A 22543-nucleotide genomic window follows, 5' to 3' on the forward strand; every position below is an offset into this window, starting at 1 on the left:
AGGCAATGCTGCCATTCTCAAGTCAGCTAAAAACAAATCTAAGTCAGAAGGGCCAATCCCCTTTTGCCAATGTACACTAATTGCAAGGGGCAGACTTAGGAACCACAGGCTCCTTCTTTCTTATACAAGTTTAAAGACTTGGAGTGCTTTAAAATCAGTAACAAATACTTAAATTCCATAGATGCCATATAAAGAGATTTGTGTTTGAAAACAGGGATGGCTTGCTTTCCTTCAGTCTGGTCCCTGTGGAGGCAGAAACACTCCACACACTGCTCTACTTACCGGTCCATGGCTTGGGTGGTACTCTGACCACACAGGTCTGTCTCTGTGGGCAACTTGATGACTGGCAATTGAAGTGGTTCAGCCGCTGGCATGAAGTAAGTGCACATAAAAATGTCCATGGGTGTTTTCTCTTGACAGCACTCTTCAAACTTAGAATTCTTTGTGGACAAGTTGTCACAGATTTTTAATGTGTGTTCAGGCAGCTACAAAGAGAATGGTGGATTTGAGCAGTTGGTGTTCTTATTGGTCTTACTAAAAATAAAACATAGGCTTTCAATCCCTGATATGTTATTTATAAATGTTTCTAAGAATGCTCTTAGAAAATAAATGGATATGATACTTGTGAAGGGAGTTTGTTAATATGTGAAAGTTTATCACATAAAGTCCAATTTCACCTCTGAGAGAGAGCACATGTATGATGTTTATGAAAACTCCATATCAAAACTGAATATTTTATTCTAATAAAAACAGACAGAATAGTTTATGCTTAAAATAATTAGGATAGAGAGAATATTTAGCTATAATGCTATAAACTATGCCATTGCTTAAAATACTGAAAAACCAACACAAATGCAATAATTGAAGATTAGTTAAAAATATGATGCACCTGGGGCAATGATGTAATACAAACAATTGATAATAAGTGTAGTCCTTCTGGACATCATTTGTCATTATAGCAAAGCATCTATACACATAAATGTGAGTTTGTAATGGAAAAAAACTACACAGCACAATGTGTCTGTGCTAAATATGTCAATAAGACCTTGGAGATTAATCTTCATCCAGTGCAATTACCTGTGTCTGTATCAACTTGAGATAAAATTATGCAAATTGAGGAAGTAAAAATGTTTGATATGCTTACCAAATTGTACAAAGTATAATAAAAACATTACCAGGCTTGGCTAGTGTCAGCACTAATAAGACTTTATACCATAGCTGAATTTTAAATTGTGTTCAATTTAAATATAATACTGGAGACTATAATTAAATTTAAATAACCATGTGTGGGTAATGGAAACTCTGCACAGTGCAGAACTTGGGTGTCCGGGAATCTTGTCACTGTATGCATGTAGATTTTGTCACTGGTTGGTGGTTTCAAATTGCTGACCCCCGTTACTGTTTCTTCATCTGTGAGTCGAGTTAAGAATGTATTTATATTTTGTAAATGCATGTGAGGATGCTAGAATATTGCATGAAAAGCAGCTGAGAAGACTTTGTGGCAGTCAGTCCACAGTCCACAGTACATCACAGTGATCACATGGACCACCTTACCTCTTTGGCCATGCAGTCCTCTGAGGTAGACTCACAACATCTGGACAGGATTTGAGTAAGATCTTCAGCTAGTGGCACAACATCCTCCAGGTTAGCAGTTGGCACTTTTTGGGCTAGTTTTATGAGATAGCTAGATAGTTAAAAATGAATTTGTTAGCTAGCTCATATTCTTAGTTTTCTAGTGTTCATTATAGACACACTACTGAGAGGAATACTGATGTAGTAGTCTTTGGCATCAACAGATGGAGCACACTGGTCTTGTGATCTGTGCTAAATAGTAAAGTTGCCATTCTCAAGATTAAACCATCTCCAGTGAAGGCTTTGAAATATTCAGCACTGTGACATAGCTTTTTTTTTTCAATCAGATCTTCACACGTTGGACTGAAAGCAGTCTATAAGGTCAACGTGGCATCTCACTATTTTTTTTTTTGGTTTTTCAAGGCAGGGTTTCTCTGTATTGTTTTGCAGGCTGTCCTGGAACTTGCTCTGTACACCAGGCTGGCCTCCAACTCACAGAGATCTGCCTGCCTCTGCCTCCCAAGTGCTGGGATTAAAGGCGTGCACCACCAATGCCCAGTTTTCACTCTCTTTTAAGATGTCTTATAAAATCACTTTTAATTCAGCACTTTTGTCACTGCATAATAGAATATTTTATGTATCCTGTATATTACTTCCTTAATAGATATAAGTTGTCAGTGTTTTCCCTAGTTGCCTCTTCCCTTGTTGATTATAACCTTTGGATGGAAGTTATAAAGTTTGATATAGTTATTTTTGGTTTTGCTTTTCTTCGGTTTGAGAATCACACCTAAGGAATCGTTGTCAAAGCCAATGCCTGGAAGATTTCCCCCTATTTTCATCTATGAGTTTTATAGTTATGGATATTATATTAATAGTTTAATAAGTTTTAACAGTGTAAGGTAAGGGTCCAGTTTTGTTATTTTGCATGTAGCTATCTAGTTTCTCAACTCTTAGAGAAATTGTCTTTGCTCTGCCGCAGACTCTTAGCACCTTTGATGAAATCATTTGACCAAATACACTAGTTTAGTTTTAGACCTCCTATTCTGCTGAGGGATCTATATATCTCTTTTCATGTCTGTATCACACTAACTTGATTATTGTTGCATGGTAGTTGTTTTAGGCCTCACTGTTGTATTTTTTTTTCAAAAGTGTTTTGTCTATCTGGGGTCCTTTGAGGTTCCCTTATGATAACATTAATTTCTGGATGGCGCTGAAATTTGGAGCTCAAATGTCTACTACATGGCAGCTGTTTGAACTCAGGTGATGGTGCTGGAAGGTGCTGGAAGCCTTGAGGGATGGGTCTTCTGGGAAGTCTTTGGGTCATTGGGAATCGACACCCAGGAACACAGCAGGACCTCTGCCACCTCTTCTTGCCATTTGCTGGTGAGTGGCTTGCACTACCATGTGCTTCCACCCAGTGCACCACCAGAGGCCAAAGCAATGGGGCCAACTTACTGTAGATGGAAACCTTAAAAGTCGTAAGAGAAAATAAACATATCTGTATGTGGGTTAATGAACTAAGATTTGTTACAGCAATGAAAAGCTGACTAACAGAGACTTTTTTTTAAAAAAATGCCATCATGACTTTAGGAGATTGGATTAGACAGTTGCTTTAAGTAGTACAACACTTTGTTTCATTTAGTTTTAATATTTACTAAATTACTTTTTTGAGATAGGGTCTCATGTAGACCAGACTGGCCTAGAACTCACTACACTATGTAGCCTAGGTTAGTCTTGACCTTATAACTAACCTCTTGCCTCAGCCTTCAAAGTGTTGGTATTGTTGTGTGTGTGTATCACCTCACTTGGCTAGAGTGGCATTTTAATAGTTTTAAGTCTTTAAACCACAAGCAGGGAGTGTCTTTCCATTTATGATATCACCTTTGATTTCTTTGATCAATGTATTATACTTTTCATTGAGCATGTTTTTCCAGTATAATTTTGATTCCCTGATATATTTTATGTTTATTTATTATAGTTGAGATATTCTCCATTCTAGAAACATCTCTAAATTTCCCTTATTAAAAACATGGCAGCAATATTTTGACTCTTAGTCTTTCTTCACATCACATGCTAATCCCTTAGAGTAAATTCCTAGATACTAATGTGAGTATAACCCAAGGTTAATTAAGCAATATATATGATACCTCTGTATTAAGACTCCATTCATGATACCTGCAAAATATGCTTTCTCAGTGTAAAAGAAGAATGAAGGCAAGACTAGAGAAAATGCCCCAGGGTGTTTGGTGTGGGTCTTTAGTGGCCTGTGTTCTACAGCATCCTTCACAGGCATATTCCACAGGGCTACAGAGTGCAGGGTGAAGGAGCAAACTTCTCACCATGAAAATGGTACAGAATCATTACCTGAGCCTTGATTTCTCCTTTCCGTATGCAGCGTATTGTGAACAGACTCTATTTGACATGGTGGTGAGAAGTGATAAGTGTTTAATCTGGAGTCTCTAGAACAAAATACAGAGAATTATATTAGACAATCAAAACCAATGGAATGCAGTGTGCATAAATAGCAGGAAGGGATGTTTTAGTTGCTTGGCATTTAAAAATCAATATAATGCTTAGCCCCAGCCTCTGTAGTTTATAGATATCTCCTTAATGGCAAGAATGTTTTTCAATTAACAAAATGCAATGAAGTTATTTTAGAAACCTTTGCGAATTACAAAATCCCAATTTTCCCATTATTTAACAGAAATGCCAGTTTAGGAAGGAAAAACAATGTATGTATAACTATGATATGTAAATGGAGCCTACCTCCTTCAAAAAGCATACAGTTGGGCTTGCAGAAGTACAGCAGGATCCAACCATAGAGAGATAACTCTTGGTGTAACCAACTAAAAGTGACAGAGGAGCTTGTCCGTAATTACTGGAGTATTCATATAGAAACCTAGGGAGAGAAATTTGGGATGGATTAAATGAATTGTAGGAAAACAAAACTGAACTTTTGTTAGTATTTTGATGAAGAAAGCATGCGTGTAATATTGGTTCATATCTGTCAGTCATCTATCTATATCTATTTATTATCCATCATCTGTCTATCTAATCTATCATCTATATATCTACAATCTATCATTAATCTATATTCTACCTATCATCTATCGTGTGTATGTATGTGTGTGTGTATGTGCAGTGTGTGTGCGTGTGTGTGCAGTGTGTGTGTGTGTGTGTGTGTGTGTGTGCATGTGTGTGCAGGCTAGAGGTTGGCCTCAGATGGCTTCCTCTATTGCTCTCTAGTTTTGGAAACAGGGTTTCTCACTATCAATTTGGTTAGACTGGCTGGGCAACAATCCCCAGGTATCTGTCTGCTTTTGCCCTATATCAGCATGATGTAGGTTCTTATGCTTGTAAGCAAGCATTTTACCCATGGAGTCATCTTCCCAGCCCATTAGATCACAAAATAACTATGAATTTAAAGAAATAACAATAACACTGGCAACTATAAAAATGTATTTATTTTGAAAAATGGGCTTTTTAGTTCCTATATTATCTGTTTCAAGTGAGAGGCCATCTGTTTATTTGTTTTTTAAATTTTATTTTATTTATGGTCTCACTAAGAGCATCACCAGTTAGTAAGCTACTTGTTGAATAGGGAATATAATTAGGGGATTTACTCTTTATATTCTATTTAATTTTACTATCCTAAAAAATTCCCATGTGTAGTGAACTTATGTGACAAGAGCAGTCATTTTGGATTTTAGAAGCACGAGTTCTTGGGGCTCTTAAGGACATTCTGAAGGATGAAGAAAAATGGGTATACCAACAAATATTTGTGGAATTATGAATAGTTTAAATTTTATTGTCCTTTATCTTTGCATAGATATTTTTCATTATCATGAATGTCTTCCCCCCATCTTTGTCCTTATTTCTTTTGTTTTTTGAGAGAAAGTTTCAGCACATAGCTTTGGCTGGCCTGAAACTTGTAGCAATAACCTTGCCTTTTTCTCCAGTGTAATCCCTAAGGCATTACAGGATTTTTTTTGATTATGCCCAGCTTCATTTCTGTACATTTTATAACTTTCCAAGATTAACATTTTCAGAGTGGAACCACTTTCTTATATAGATTAAAAACAATAAAAATGTTCACATTACATGTTCATTTGGTAATATGTGTCATGTTCACAGCTGTTTCTAAAGATATGTGGGGATGGAGAGCATTTATTTCTGTGCCTCATGGGAAAGCATTTAAAAATGTGCACAGTAGTAAAGTTGGTTCCACATCTGCATGATGCAAAGATCATTAGCATAAGGGGGATCACCACAGGCACTTGCAGATGTATGAAAACAAGTCGTAGGATAGTGTGTGGGAGTTTGGGAGAGTGTGTGTGTTCACTTCCATTAGAATTATTACTGTTTTCTGAATTTGTATATAAGATACTATATTTTCATTATCATGCATTGTCTTTCCCCATATTTTTACCTGCCTGCATGGTTTGCTCCCTGCCTGCCTCCTTCCTTCCTCTCTAGATCTCCTGCTTCCTTCCTTTCTATTTTTGAGAGAAACCCTTCCCATGGGGCCTGACTACTCTGGCCCTTGCTGTGATCGCCCTTCATTTGCCTTCCCAGCGGCAGATATCTGGATTGGTATAGAAGAGTGGTAGTTTGACTTATAAAGATCACTTACTGATCAGCAAACCCCTTTGGATCTTTCCTGAATGCCTCACAGATCTCATCATTTGTTGGTTCCACATAGGTGGGAAATTCTTGTGGCTGGTGCTTTAGAGCAGCCATGCAGAGTTTCCGCTCTAGGCCCTCTTGGGTGCAGCACTCAGGAGTTCCAGGGTGCACGGGAAAGGGGGCATCACTTGCACATGACTTGACAGACAGCTCTGAAGTCTGGAATGAAAGAAGGGGGCGGGTGAGAAAGCCTGTATAGTGTATGAGTCTACATTCAGTATAATATATAATGTGTAATTTAAAAATTCTAATAAGTAATCAAAGTAGCACGCTATGGCTTACAAACATGTAAAGTTGCATAATTTTGGTTATAGGCAAGTATAGAATCTTGTTTATGCTAACCAATGACACTTTTCAGAGTAGACCATGAAACAACTTTCATTAATAAATGGACCTTGCTTATGAGGCTGCAGTCGTTTGAACTTTATCACATAGCCTGGTGTTTCTCAGTGAAGGGTTTTTAGCATCTCTGAGGTGAGGAGCACTTGGAAAAGTTCTAGTAGTGACTCTCATCTCATCTCCTCCCACCTGCCTCTTACAGTTAGACCAAGAGCAAGGTGAATGTCCTCTGGCCTTTTCTCCTCCCGTTCCTAAATGAGTGACTTCTTGACAGGGTTGGCTTTAGCTTCCTGCATGTTGCAGTTGCCTGTCATCTCTGTAGTAGGATTTTATATCACAGTTACTCAATAAGAAAATAAGAAACAATTGCAGAGCAGCTCAAAGATGGGGACTGGAAGTATGTATTCCCATTTCAGGTCTTATCCTTGACAAGTGGTGGAAACCAGTGGTCACTGTCATTTACAGCCTCTGCCCTGCTCCTCTCATTCATGCTGAAGGGTAGAACACCACCAAAGAAACTGTAGAGGAAAATGGAAGTAATTTGATGTTTGTAATAAATTGATATAAAAGAATAGTTATAGAGAAAAAGAAGTAGAAATAACTTGGGAAAATCACTTTGGTGTTTATGTAAGAAAAGTAAATATATATGCATGTATGTTATCCTTTTAAGGTAGATTTTCTAAAGATCTTTCATAGCAGTAAAGGAAAGCAACATGCTGAATGAGTTGGTCAAATCAATTCATCATATCTCATGCATACCTTCCTTCCATTACTCTTAGAAGTTAAGAATTAGTCTGCCTTTGAAAATCATCTCTGTCTCTAGTCAATCTCCTTTTCCTTTTTTTATTAATCTCACTAGAAACTCCTCTGGGTTTTCCTGATTTCAGTTATCCCAAAATAAAAATAGAAGCTGAACAAGTATCAGTACATGACAAAATAATGTGTAAAGGCTTAGGATGAGTAGGGTAAAGATGTCACACAAAATCCATCCATGTTATCTCTCCTGAAAGCTCCAGTCATATCTCAGAAAGACACACAGCAGCAAATCCCTGGGGTGAGAGGACAATGAGATGAAAACCTACTGTGTTCATTTGAGTGTGGTTGATAGTGTGAAGCATATTCAGTCTGAGGTGGTGCAGAGTAAAGCTGAAATGATGAGTATTGATGAATTTGGTGGCAAAAGATGTGACATAAAACAGAGGAGACGGGGCAAATACAGCTATCAATGGGTAAGGATATTCGATGTATAGAATCTATTCTAATAATGGGATTGAGCAGACACTGATCTTTCTGTGGTGACCTTTAGCCAAATCCACCTATTGTCATTCGTACATGGGCCAAACCACGTTAGTAAAGTTTTGTCTACTTTTTTCCACCTTTATCAGTTACTGTCTATACTTTGAATTGCAAGTCTTTTTCCTTCAGGATTTCAATTTCTATGTAAGTGCTATAGAGGAGTAAAACACCACACACACACACACACACACACACACACACACACACACACACACACAGAGAGAGAGAGAGAGAGAGAGAGAGAGAGGAATGCATATGATACATGTTTTTTAAAATACTCAGAACCTAATAGGCATACAAATTGTGTGCCTAGTAATATTTGGGTGAGCCAAAAAGTTTGAGGTCAACATTATTTATTCTGTGGTCATTATTCCTAACCTTAACATAGTACTATAGTACTAAAGATGTAGGCAGGATTTTAAGCTATACAGTGTATATTTAAATTATTTTAAGAGGTTCAAGAGTTTGAGTTTATGAGGTTCAAATTTATAGTGATTTTAAAAATGATTTCTCAAGAGTCCAATCTGGATTTAAATCCTTCACACATTCTCATTAGCAGTATATATTTGGTAATTCACCAAGTTATTTTATCCCAATTATTTTTCTTTTGAAACTTGTAGCAACAATGAGTGAAAGGAACTGGGTAATGGAATAAATGTGGGAGCTAAAAATAATGTTCTTTATTTTTCCATACAACTAGGTGTAGGTGGCTTGGAATCTAGAGTGTCCTGGATAGGTGACATAAAGGCCTCTGGCACTTCCTTTCCCTGGGACATGGTAGAGATACACACTTACCCTGGTGTCATAGCAGTTGGGGTCAGCCCCCTCAGCACAACACTCTTCGGTTAAGGTGACAACTTCCTTCACCAGCTGGCTGACCTGCTCAAAAGTGCCACTGGGAAACTTCCTGCTGTATAGGATTAGTGATCTGAGGGAAAAGTGATTATGTTAATTGGACTTGAATTGGTTTGTTTGGCATTTTGACTCATGCCAAATAGAATATCTACTCAACTTTGAAAAGAAATATTTCATACATTAACTTTCTTATTTGACTAATGGTGAGAGTATGAGGTTATATGTCAGGCATTTGCTCTAGGAAAGTCATCTTGTATACAGTAAACCTGGATTTATAGTTGCCATCAAAGCAGCCTGGAGTCTATTTTGAGCTTACCCCAAAGAACATACAATACAAGTCATTGCTTATGTTTTCCAGGGTCCAAAAAAGTCTAATTCACTTCAGAAGCTCATTTGTTAAATTTACCAATGATAGTTTCTTTGACCACAGTCACTGTAGTTCAGCTGGCATCTCTGGCTGACCTCCACCTGCTTGGTCCACAGTGACTCAAGGCTCTTTCCTCATCTTTTAGACCAGGGCAACATTCTCTACAGTGTGAAAGTTGCCTTGTACCCAGTTTTGCTCTGGTCAAGTACCCAAGAAATGAATGGATACTGCAACTTACAAAGATCTGAAGTCGTCTTTCCCCAGCATGGCAAGTTCCTTGCAAACTTTATCCTTTTCATAGTCTCGGCCTAGAAAGCAAATGTAGAAAACAGGTGTCTTTTTCCTTTTAATGACATATATATATATATATATATATATATATCTTCCACATAATATGTGGTAAATGCATTTCTTAATATCTGTCCACAGTTCCATTTGGATGTATGTTTTCACACAATAAGCCTCAGTGTTGTAATTTTTTATTAATTTTTACAGTATAGCAAGGGGAAAAGGTAGAAAGGGTAAAGTAATGCTAGGGATGAATCACATGCTACACATCGGTTAGTGAGTTAGAATCACCTACTCGAAAACCACCCTCCTCAGTCTGTGCAAAATGCTGAAGGAACTGTTTCTTTTTTCTCTCCCTCCTTTTCCCTCTTCCTTCTTTCTCTCTCTTCCCTCCTCCTTTCTCCTTTTATCTCTCCTTCCCTTTTATTGTCTTATGGTTTCAACAAAACAAAGAGCAAAAGGAAACAGAAAAGCTTCTCCACTGCAAGGTTGAGTTTCCAGTTGTATTAGGTCTGAACTTGGAAGAGGCCAGTGGTTGAGAAAGCTGCTGCCTGACTTACCACCCAGACTCCGTAAGGACTTCAGCTAGGGAAATGGATAGTCTACAGAACAGTGTGGTCTAGCTCCTCACACTTCAGGTGCAGTGAAAGAAGATTCATAACCATTAGCCCTTGGAGGTTTTCCGTAGAGTTTGGGATGCAGTGGACTCCAGAAATCTAAATGCAGTGGGGCAGGTAAAGGAGCCTAGGGAACAAAGATGATCGCTGTGGGTAGGAACCAGTGACCCTCATATCTGAGACACACCAAATAAGAGAGCAAAGAGGCTTGGAGGCATCTTCTTCCTTGACCTCTAGAACAGCAGCAAGAATGACAAAACCATAGGGCTTTCTGGAGGGCAGTGGGCAGCCAACTGTGAGTCACCTCTGGGCAGAGTGAGATTATTTGAACAATCCATCCCAAGGGAAGTCATGACATGCCGGGAAGATGTGAAACGTTTCTAGTGATGATGAAACAGTGCTTAAAAAGAAAACAACGGCCAGGCATGGAGAGCACACCTTTAATCCCAGCACTCAGGGGACAGAGGAAAGAGTACCTCTGTGAGTTCCAGTCCAGTCGGCTATATAGTGAGATCCTGTCTCAAACAAAACTAAACAAAACAAACAAGTGTAAGTGAACACCTCTGCTCAGAACATGTTTACAGTCATGGTCTTCTTTCTTTGTGGCTGTCTTTCCTGTCAGTGGCTTCCTGCCTCATATCCAAGAGATACTACAAGTAGTTAGATAGTGGGGAAGGACAAAAGGGGATGGGAGAGAAAAGAAGTGGTCTTTCCCAGGTCTGACTGGGAAAGCAGCTTCGATATCCATGAACTTATGACCTAGGTTTATAGGCAATGGGACATCTCATGCTTTCAATGACATTGATGTTCAGGGTTCATTTGTGGAATGAAGAGAAAAATATGACAACTGGTCAAAAATGTACTCGAGTGATGGGAATAGTCAGATTCCTGAGGCATAATTTTTTTCTGTGTGTTTAAAAATGAATTTCCTACTGATTATAAGACCCTCTGCACATACACCCATGTCCTCTGGGTAGATATCTGAAAGTCCATCAGGGTTTTCCTTCTGTGACTCAAAATTTACAATAATATGGCCAGAAAATTTCTCAGCACTCTGGGCACTACTTTGAATAATTGCTAACAAGTATAGAAAGGCTTTGTCTCAGTTCTAAATAGCCTTAAGTGATGTATCCACTTGACTTAAAGTATTAGGGAAGCCATCTTAGAGGTTATCACAATAGTGCGTTTCATCTTTAAGGTGGCCTTGCTGCTCAAAGTTCTGCTTAGACTAGAGAGACTTGGGTGGAAATGGTTGTCTTGTGTTTGTTTGTTTGTGTTTTTTATTGAAACAACACTGATGATGGATGGATATAAATGTGGGAGTTTATTTGTGTGTTTAAAAAATTATTTTTAGTATTAATAGATTTTTGATGAAAATAATGTATGTTTTCCAGGTGGGCCACACAAAATAGATCAATGGAGTAAGAAAAGTCAGAGGTGAAAGATGTCAAAACCTTCCTCTTTAAGACAGGGTCTCTCTTCACAGCCCAGATGGGCTTCCACCTCACAGACTTTCCGCCTCTCACATCATTTTATAATGAGGGACAAAGTCATAAGCCATTAAAATTTCACGCAAGATAGACAAGAACTGATAGGTCTCTTTCTGTTTGGCTTGAATCCTGAAAATGAGTATGCAGCAGTGAAAAGGTAAGGTCAGTGGTCTGTGGGTTACAAACGGTCCTGGCAAACAACCTGTGCTCTGGCTGAAAATCTTCACATTCATCCCCTACTGAAACTTGTCGCCTACTTTGGAAGGTTGGACATTGTGACAGGTCAGAAAGGTTAAAGCAAGGCAGAAAATGTTAGTTAATCATTACTGGTAGTCAGTGGGACAGGAGACTGGAATGCAGAAGAATACAGTATACAATTGTCCTCAGATGGAGAAGAGCTATATTTTAGGACATCAACAGAGTTGTTTTATGTCATTCCTAAAACAAAATCAGGAAGAATGGCTGGTACTTGTGTGACTGTGTCATCTAATAAATCTATAAACTTTATCCTAATCATGACTCGTGAGTAACTAAAAGGGTAGCACTTTGAAAACAAATGAGATTTTTTTTAGTTACTGAAATTATTATGATGGGTTTGAATAATTATGAGGATTCAAGGTTACATATTTAATATAAGAATATTCTTGTGATCTTTATGATCCCTTCCTAGAGATAAGAAATTAGTCACATGTATTAGTTGTAAACTTTTCCCTTAAACTTCTAGTATTCAAAAATCACAAAATAGCACTGTTAAAAATGTTTTCCTTTAAATGCACACTTAGTAACTGTTTTTTAAATAAACTTCCTCTATCAAGTTAGTCTAATTTTGTTGATACTTATATTGTGACAATGCAGTAACATGCATAGTAAACTCTATATGAAAGTGTGGTACTATTGATGTGTATTTTGAGAAATATTTTGTTTCTAGCTTTCCAATTTCACAATTCTCATTTCACTAAACATGTTCAGTTTCATTTCACATGTTACAAGAATGCAGTATGCATGAGAAGGCACTGTAAATAAGCATTACATGTTATTAACCCATTCAGTAGTTTTGAGTAAATGAAAATATATTTGTTTACATACAAGTGTTTTGTATCTCATAGGAATTGTGTACTGCTTTAGTTAGGGAGAATACTGCTGAGAGAAAAGTGGGAAATTGGACTGTGTGAGAATTAACGTCATTTTGGAATTGTCTTTGCTGGAGCATTTAGCCTTGAGAGGGAGAGGACACAAATGAAGTCTCAATGGGTGGCACTAGAATAGCATTAAGGCACAAAGTATAATCTTAAAGATATAACCCACAGAGGGAGAGGCATTGCTATCATCTTTCAGATTTTGTAAAAATTAATTTATACAAGAGACAACATCTAGTGTGGATAGTTAGATATGTTAATCCTTTCCTTATTACACATACCCACAAAATCAGTAAATAAATGCTGAAATTGATTTGTAATATAATTATTGTAGATTGATTTCTCAGACCAGTAGAATACTTTTTGAAAAAATTAGATTGATTTATTTTCATTTGAATGGTTTTGTGTGTGTGTGTGTGTGTGTGTGTGTGTGTGTTACATGCATGTGGGTTGCAAGAAACTTCAAGGCTGTTACTTGTGTGTTCTCCCTTACAGCCAGAAATGGGTGCTAGTAATGGAGTTTGAGTCACCTTCAAGAGCAGTGTGAGCTCTTAACCTCTGAGTCATCTCTCCAACCTGAAAAGTATTGTTAGACTAATTAAACACATTTAATGTTAGTTAAATTTACACATCAAGAGAATTACAAATATCACATTTTTATCCTTTAATGTATTACTTAAAAAAGAGTTATTTGGACTTCAGTGTGGTGACAGAAATTACTGGCAGGAAGTTGGTAACTTTTGTGAAATCATGTTCACACAAAGTGACCTCTTTTTACTAAATGTTTACAAATTTCATTAACAGTTTTGACATCATGTCCAGTTTAATCAATATTGTGAAACATTCTGGTAAATCATATCAAATCCTGGACTTTTGAAAATGAGTTGCACTTATTCATTGGAAATCATATTGCTTCATGCACAGTATAAGCTCTTCCAACAAATAAGACTATACTCATTCTTTCATACATGCCACAGATGTGTTCCATGCCATGTACTCTCTGTCAGGCACAGAATTCACAATGAATGTGAGATACAATGGGATCAAAATAGATGCAACCTCACCCCATGGAGTGTTCATTCTGACAGCAAGAGCCAATGAAAGTTTCCCAATTTTGGTACAGTGTCAATAAAGAAAGACGCTTTGGGTTCTTTTGATATCATAAAGACCTTCACTAATTCCCGATTTTGTCCTTCTAGGAAAGCTATTTGCCACACACAAAGAATGAATCTTGAATAACAATGACTCGGGTTCATGTTTTACAGAATGCTGTAGGCTATCTCCTGGTGCAATTTTTTTCTATTTTTATGATGCCCAATTTTGTTAACCTTTAAATTTGTACAATCCTAACAAAGATAATTAACATCATGATAATAGCTAATGTACTACTACCAATGGTTTGAGTAGCACTGTAAATACTTGGTGCCTAGCATACCCTTTCATCTCTATAGAAATTTGGTAAAATGTGTAGTTTATCAGAACTCACCCCACTGTTAACTATACTACTCTGTGTGTGCCGCATGGATAGATCTTCATCACTTAAAAATATTTTTTAAAAAATTGATGTTGTCGTTGATGGTGGTGGTGGTGGTGGTGGTGGTGTGTGTGTGTGTGTGTGTGTGTGTGTGTGTGTGTGTACGTGCACATGTGTGAATGTGTTTGTGTTTGTGGGTGTCCATAGATGCTACTGAAAGAGAGTGTCAGATCTGCTGGAGCTAAAGATACAAGTGGCTGTGAGCTGCTTGATATAAGTTCTGGAAAATGAACTCTGTTCTTTTTCAAAAACAATGGGCACTCTTTGCTGCTGAGCCATTTCTATAGTCCCAGGAATCCATCTTGTTTGTGAGATATTTTTAGAGAAAATTATGTTTGCTGATAAGAGAATCACTTTTAGATACAGCACCATTCTCTAATGATATTGAAAGATTCAACTTTAAAATGCATTTCTGAAGTTCTAGTTATGATTATCATGTCTTCAAAAGTTCATTCTAACTTTTCATACTCAACCCTCACTCCATTTTAAAAGACGAACCACAGGGTTTGGCACAGGAAGCTAGGAAGGACAAAGTGCTAGCTGGATTTCTCAGTGAGCTCCTTTGGTCTCAGCAGATACAAGGACTTGAAATAGCATTGGTCGTTTACGAATGAATCTTATGAAGAATATTAGTACTAATTATATTCCCTTTAAGCAAATGTCTATGTTTTACGAAAGGTATTATTAGGAAAGGAACTTCCTTATAATACACTTCTAAGTAAATTTCCATACTAAGTGAACTAATGTAAATTTCTAAGTCTTGATGCCTGTCATGGTTTTGTACATAGCATGTATAATTTCACAGAGCCAATTTATTAACCCTTTATTATGAAATTTTAAGACATTATCCAATGAGGATATCAAGGTTGTGCTTCTGCATTGTAAATCTTGAATGAGGTGACATAACTAGCAAGCAGTGATGGTCTTCTTTTGTTGGGTAGTCTCACATGATCTGCTTTGTAACTCCAGAAAATAACTAAAAATAAATTAAATATAATCAAATAAAAGACTTAACACCATATAACTGCTAAAAACAGTCATAGGAGAAACTTCAATCATGTTGGTTTGAGCAATGATGTTTTTATATGTCTTCAAAAGAACAGGAAATACAATGCAAAATAATTGAACAATTGAAATAAGAGTACATGAGAAGTATTTTATTTATTTATTTATTTTTTGGTTTTACGAGACAGGGTTTCTCTGTATTGTTTTGGAGGCTGTTGGTCCAGCCCGGCCTCGAACTCACAGAGATCCGCCTGCCTCTGCCTCCCGAGTGCTGGGATTAAAGGTGTGCGCCACCACCGCCCAGCGAGAATTATTTTATTTTTATTCATTTATTTTTATTTGTATAGGGCCGTGTTATGTTTGTGTACTCATGTGCATGTCTAGTACCTGAGGAGGCCAGAAGAGGATATTGAATCACCTAGCACTAGAGTTATAGATGGTGGTGAGCCACCGTGCAGGTGCTAGGAATTGAACCCACATCCTCTGCAAGAACATCCAGTGCTCTTAAATCCTGAATCACTTCTCCATATCCCCCCAACACCAAGTATTTAAGATAGTAAAGGAAATAAAATGAGGAGATAAGTCACTGAGAGAAATATTTAAAGGTATGTATGTAAATATGAGATTATTACCCAAAATTTTAAAACCTCATTTTCATACCAATAAACAAATAATAAAATTTAAAAAGCACAAAAGATAAAACTTCATAAAAGAAGATGTACAGGTATATGAACAATTTCTAGCAGCTATATGAAAACATTACAACAGGTATTTGAAGCATTCTTAGTATTATAAAAACACAAGGGAAATGTAAATCAAAATCACAGCAAGATGCTATTTCATACTTGTTGTTAGAGTGGTGATTATTAAAGAGAAAAAAGATAGTCTAAGGATGCAGAGATCAAGGAACCGTCTTATAGTGTTAATGATACTATATACTATATACTATATAATACGGTATATAGTACCGTATTATCCATCAACACTACTTCTGGGTAGAGAAACAAAGAAATAGTGTAACCATATTGATGGAATCTTTGAATTTCAATGTTCACCGCAGCAGCATTATAATCATAAGAATTAAGATATTAAAATAACCAACCCAATGTGAATCAGTGAGAGAATGGATAAAGTTCATTCTTGATACACAATGTATTATTTAGGTATAAAAGAAGGAAATTCTATTAATTAGCAGTGTGCCTGATCCTTGAAATCATAGTAAGTACAAATGTCTAAGAACAGAGAAAACAATAAGTAACATGATTCCATCCATTGAGTGTAGAGTCAAACTCAGAAATGAAGAGTACAATCATGTTTATTAGGGACTGCAGGCTATGTGAGTGGGAACAGAGTCATTGGTTGAAGAGTTTCAGTTACATTGGAGGAATAAGTCTTGAGACTTTTTAAAAAAGAGCATAGAACTTAGTCTAATGTGTTCTTATAGATACTTTATATTGTAAGCATGATAACAATGAATACACTTATGCAGCTTATTTTTCTAGAACAAAAATTCAATACTGGTATTTGATTTTACTCCTGTCATAGCCTTCCAGTTGTAGTGCTGGAATTCCATAACTACATGACTACAGCATGAACCACAATCTGGCTTTCAATTTTCCTCTAGTAATCAAAACTACATTTGAGGTTGGTACTCAAGTTTTGGGGTATTATATGAAAGTTTCATTGAACACTCATTGTTGCTAAGTAGTGTTCTGAGCAGGGAATAAATTCTGGTTCTCCATTTCATGCTGATAATTATATGATACATTTGTTATGATAAACAGATGAGTAGCTGGAGAGAAGCTGAGGTAGGGAATGACAAGAAGAAAGATGAATCAGGGTAAGTGGATGAGAGTTAGGAGTTGTTGGTACTATTGAGGGTGGTTGAAAACCCTTACTGTGAGTGGACATTGATCAGACAACTGAAAGCTGTCATAGCCATCTGGATATCTGGAGGATCATTTCCAAGGAGGTAGAAGAGTTGGTGATGAGTTCTGGAGTGCAGAGATATATACACCATGAATGGCTGAGGCTGCTATGTCTGGAGCAGAGTATATGGAAAGTAGAATGGAGGTTGTATGTAACACAAGAAGGTGGAAGCAGACAGTGGAGGGGAAACCTTGTGTATTATTTTGAGAGACATCTTTATCATCTTCCTACATAGATTGAACCCATGATCTTTTACAGGGTGTGTGTATTTATTCTTATACCATGTACATAATGCTGACTACATTGTGCCTTATAACAGTGAACTGTGACATTGTTGTTGATTTTTCAAGGGGTCTGAAATTTCTTTTGATGATGACAGTAGCTACTTCTCTAATTTGTTTGGAGCTATTTTGGAAAAAAGAGGAAGAAGAGGAAATATAGTTCATTTCCCGACTCTAAGGTAACCTCCATTTGTTGCAGTTTGGTGTTATACTTAATAGACATATGTATGTAGAATAGTTCAAAAGCCTGTAGTTGTTTATTTCCTATTGGTAATCATTGCCTAAGTAACTACAAAGCTGTGTAATTAGTTCTCTTACTTAATTTGGTGTGGGAAGGGTCGGGGGAAAGATAACAGTAGATCGTTGCTGGCTGCATTTCAGTTCTTGGGAAAGAACATAGATCAGCCAGCATGAACTGCCTGTGTGTGTCTTGGGCCAGCAGAATTGGGTGGCTGTTTTCTTATGATACTGCCATAATTTGGCAGATTTGCTAAGTCAGTTTCTTCCAAGATGTATCCAGTTACCAAGTGCCCTTTGACAGAAAAGGATAGGGCATCTACAGCAGGTATCATTGAGACCCAGTTTCCAAAGGCAACTCCAAAGATACCTACACTCAGGAAAGACTCGGGGTGTTCAGAAAACTATCAGAGCCTTGAAGACAGAGAAGGCATTGATGGTGATCCACTAAGGAAGTGTCACGTGGCTAGTTCCTTAATTACACTAGGCCATAGGAACAGTTTTCAAGATGTGTCTCAAGCATATGGTGTTAGGAACAGTGTTCTAGGAAACTGTTAGATCTCTCCAATGTGACAAATTTAGAGAACTACTGCCACAGCCCATCTCCACCCCCCAAACCTGCATTTGTGACTATTCTGGGAGCCTTCTGCGTTCCCCCAGTCTATGCTCTACCACTTCCAACCAGCAGAAGGCATGCTCAGCCTCCAAAGGATCATAGCAGGACTCTGCCTGATGGACTGGGAGCTGATGAATGAAGCATTTCCTAGTAGGTCTCTGAATGCCACGATCGATGTTATAGAAGGGAACTATGAATGAAGCATCTCCTGGCAAATTCAGAGTGGCTTCCCCTTGTGTTTTACATGGCTCTGGGTATCGTCTGGCCTAAAGGACATAGGCTGTAAGACTGAAGTTGCTGCTAATCCTTGAGGGAACTGATTTGACTTTTTTGTCATTTGTTTCTTCTTGGACTTTGGCTGCCGCGAATGTTGCAATAGAGATGGGAGAATGCCCTGTTGGCAGAGGATGTGGAGACAGAGCCAGGGTGGGGGGTTGGGAGGGCTCACCTGTCGAGTCAGCAGGACTCCTCCCAATTTGTGTCCTCCACATATGTTTCCAAGATCTCCATACTATTAGACTTAGGGTTTTGGAGATTCAGACTGAACTGAGAGTTTTCAAGGTTATCTGTTTCCCCAGAAACTCCGCTGCAAAGATGATTTCAGGGCTTCCTGGGGCACAACCTACTCAAGTCATTTATTCGTTTCTATCTCTTTTTCCAAGGTTGTGTAGTCTTAGCTAAGGAATTACATCGGACTTATGCACAGATGGGTGAACAAAACTGAATTTAACATAATTGGGATAACAGAAATAACACGGAAAAAAATGTGAATGTAGGGGCTGGAGAAATGGCTCAGTGGTTAAGAGCACTGACTACTCTTCCAGAAGATGTAGGTTCAATTCTCTGCACCCACATGGCAGCTCACAACAGTTTGTAACTCTAGGTCTAGGGAATCTAGCACCCTCACATATGCATACATGCAGGCAAAACACCCATGCATGTAAAAATAAAAATAAATAAATCTTTTTTAAAAAATGCAAATGTGAAAGAATAAGATAAAGTCAAGACTGAGTTTATGTGTACCATAATTAGTAAGTGATAATTGCTGGGAATGTGTGTATCAATGGTTAAATATATTATTACTATGACTATAAATGGGTGACCTGCATGAGAGCGTTAAAGGAGAGTACTATATGAAAACCTTACTTTGAAAAAGCAGGGAGTATATAGATTTCCTTTTAAGCAACACAAATTAAGCCAGAGGATAAAATTACTCATAGGAAAACATAAAATACAACCAAAATTTTACAATAAAGGATTAAACTAGGATTAAGAGATCAACAGAAAAATAAATTGAAGCTTCTATGGAAAGTGTTCAAGCTGCAGAGTTTCTAAAGTGACATGCATCATGTAGTCTGCTAACACTGTTGGAAGTCTTAAAACACTGTGAAGGGTGTTTTCCATGGTTGTGAGCCTAGCCTTTAACGGCTGAGCCATCTCTCCAGCCCTCCATTTTTTTTTGTTTATCGTTTTGTAACACAGTTACCAAAATTTCTTATTTTATGTGAGAGGTATTTTAAAAACATTAATCCCCTCCAAATGCTGAAGAGTAAGATTCCTTAAGGAGGATCAAAGAAATCTCTCCAATAGCTCCTGGAATCACTGACAGTACAATGCTTCCAGGCAGGATGAACATTGGGGAAAAATGCCTAGTTGTATATCAGAGTATCCAGTTACATTATAGATCTTATTTATTGAATGTGTTAGGGATAATTGAAAGCTTATATAACTCTACTTTCTTTCACGAGTCTTTTTGTTTATTTTGAGACAATCTCAGATATTCCAGACTGGCCCTGTCCTCCTGTGTTCTGAGGTTGATTACTTGTGCCACCGCATCTGGCTCTGTCTTGCATGAGATACTTACCTGTTCTGTGTGGGAAGCATTCCTTTCCAATGCTATATGGTGCAACTGAGCTCAGATCAACCCCACTTTGTCCTTTTTTTATTCAGCCTTTCAAATATCCACCATTTCTTCTGTGTGTTACTACCTCTTCAGTTTTTAAAGTGAGACTAGAAAATTAAATAATAATAGTTGTCAGTCACCAGGAGAACCTTACCTCGCTCTAGAGCATGCCCAAGTGCTAAGACCAGCAGGAGAGCGACGACTCTCTTCATGTTGTCCCTGGGGAATCCTGCAGCACCTCCTCTCATCTGCAGGTCACCATGCAAAGGACAGGAGCACAGAGTTACCAGTTGCCTTTGCAAACTCTCCTAACTAGGAACTCATCAATTATTAATCTCCACACAGAAGCAAGGGACAGTTAGCCTTGTCCCCAAAGAAAGAAAATAATATCATCATCAAAGCAAATAGACACCCCCGGGGGAAATGTGAAGGAGAATCTGGGAAATTTTAATCATTAACTTTGTCAGTGCAAAAGATCCGGGGCATAAGCTACTTTTGCACTGCAATTTTTTCCACTTGAGTGGACTTAATGTTCTACTGGGGCCACACTTCCTCCTCTGTATGAAGGAAAAGATGGATCTATACATCTTCTTTGGTTACTTCCTACCATTCTTATGAATTGATGGAAAATTTGGGGATTGCTTTACCTTTCTTTTTCTCCTTTCCTCCCTCTCTTACTCTAAGTCTACCACAAATTACCATTACTTTAGAATATCAAAGGCTAAATATTTTAAGCAATAAGATGAATAAAGAGCAAGAAGCCAGTTCGTTTGTGCCAACTCCCTAAATTCATGAATACAGTGTCATAGGACAGTTTGGGTGGCATTGTATGTATGTGTTTAGGATACTATGTAAAGTCCTGGAATGTATGTATAGAGTAGCCCTTGAGGTGAGCCAAATAATAGAGAGCTTCAGTGACTTGCCTTCAATCTCTCTCTCTCTCTCTCTCTCTCTCTCTCTCTCTCTCTCTCTCTCTCTCTCTCTCTACACACACACACACACACACACACACACACACACACACACACACACACACCATGAGAAAATCTTGCGCTTACTGCAGATAGGCTAGAGTTCCTTCAACTACTATGTGACAGGTATGTTATATGCTAGTGTAACTAGAGAACTCACAGTGATCTTGGGGAACACCAAAGCCTTCATCTTAGAGAAGAGCACAGCCCCTGGTCCCAGATTGTCAGGCTGTGATGTTACACTGAGATCAGCTCAGATGTCAGTTGCACCCATAGATTCAGGAGCTGCATTCTTCGCCAGCTTTTACTGCTGTGCAAACTCAGGGGTTTATCCCCCCTCTCTGAGCTCACTGTTCATTTGTGAAATGTGTTCATAACTCAGTTCCCTTGAGATAAGTCATGTGCAGAGCTTAGCAGGACACTTAACACATGTTCACACACATTAGTGTTACTTCTTTTATTTTAGTTGTCACATTCTCCGTTATTCTTCATGCTTACAATGTCTGAGAAAGTCATAGGAATCACTGAAATCTAGAATTCATGTGAAGACTTAAAATTCAACCCTACGTATGGGCTCTTAACGATAGATGCCTGCGAATACCCTTACCAATCAATTTGGTAGTTAAAGATTAATCATGCAGGCAGAGTCCACCAACATCTCAAACCACAGTAAACAGTTACATTCTCAATCGAGTCCCTGACTGTATGGAAAGCACATGAGTGTTAGGTTCAGAAAATGGAGTCTAGATAGTTGGAAAAGCTGATGGAGCAGGATTAAGTAGGAACTATTTCTGCAAAGCCAGTGGAAACTCACACAGCAGAAGACGTTAGCAGAGGCTGGAAGCATTGGTGAAGACACATGGGAGGCAGCTTCCTGCTCATATGCTAGCTGTGTTCTAAACATAAATTTCATGTCCAAGAGGAAGCTTCACAATTTCTCTTTCCCTTGTTAAAGGGAGTCTTATTCTTAACTATAAACTATTTGTGAACGGATGTCCCAAAATACCAAGACCAACCAAACACAGACATCAGTATGATTGTTAACACATTTGTATACTTTCATATTTTTCATGTCAAAATTACACTATAAATATACTTTAGAATCTACTCAGTATTTCAGTCATGTTCTTCTAATTAGTTCTTTCAAAAATACATTTAGACCATTTTCCATGCATACTTGCAACATAATTTAAGACCAGCTCATAGCTTCATGTTTTAAAATTGTAACTTTATCTGTGTTTTGGAAATACACTCCTAATATTTAATGATAAACTGCATGTTGCAAGAATTGCAACATCTTATTTAGGCATGATCTTGAGAAATTTCCACACAAGCTGCCAAAACTATCCTGTTGGCTGTTTCTGTCGTTTTCTAACTGAAAATCAGCACGGATACATCCATTTCACTCTTACTTTGTGATT

General features: G+C 37.8%; 1 protein-coding gene across 1 annotated transcript in view; it reads right to left on the reverse strand.

Moving 5' to 3' along the window:
- Gc (GC vitamin D binding protein) overlaps positions 1-20426 on the reverse strand; it is a 32804-nt gene extending 12378 nt beyond the window's left edge. Inside the window, exons 1-8 of the mRNA XM_013112026.3 lie at positions 20306-20426; positions 9354-9423; positions 8689-8821; positions 6206-6417; positions 4339-4471; positions 3937-4031; positions 1555-1684; positions 283-485 (exon numbers count right to left, since the gene is read on the reverse strand). Coding sequence (XP_012967480.1) covers positions 283-485; positions 1555-1684; positions 3937-4031; positions 4339-4471; positions 6206-6417; positions 8689-8821; positions 9354-9423; positions 20306-20399 — 1070 coding nt within the window. The 5' untranslated portion in view covers positions 20400-20426. The remainder of the gene's footprint in view (positions 1-282; positions 486-1554; positions 1685-3936; positions 4032-4338; positions 4472-6205; positions 6418-8688; positions 8822-9353; positions 9424-20305) is intronic.
- Between the last annotated feature and the right edge of the window lie 2117 nt (positions 20427-22543).

Source organism: Mesocricetus auratus, unplaced genomic scaffold (genome assembly GCF_017639785.1).
Source record: "Mesocricetus auratus isolate SY011 unplaced genomic scaffold, BCM_Maur_2.0 Super-Scaffold_100006, whole genome shotgun sequence".
NCBI lineage: Eukaryota > Metazoa > Chordata > Mammalia > Rodentia > Cricetidae > Mesocricetus > Mesocricetus auratus.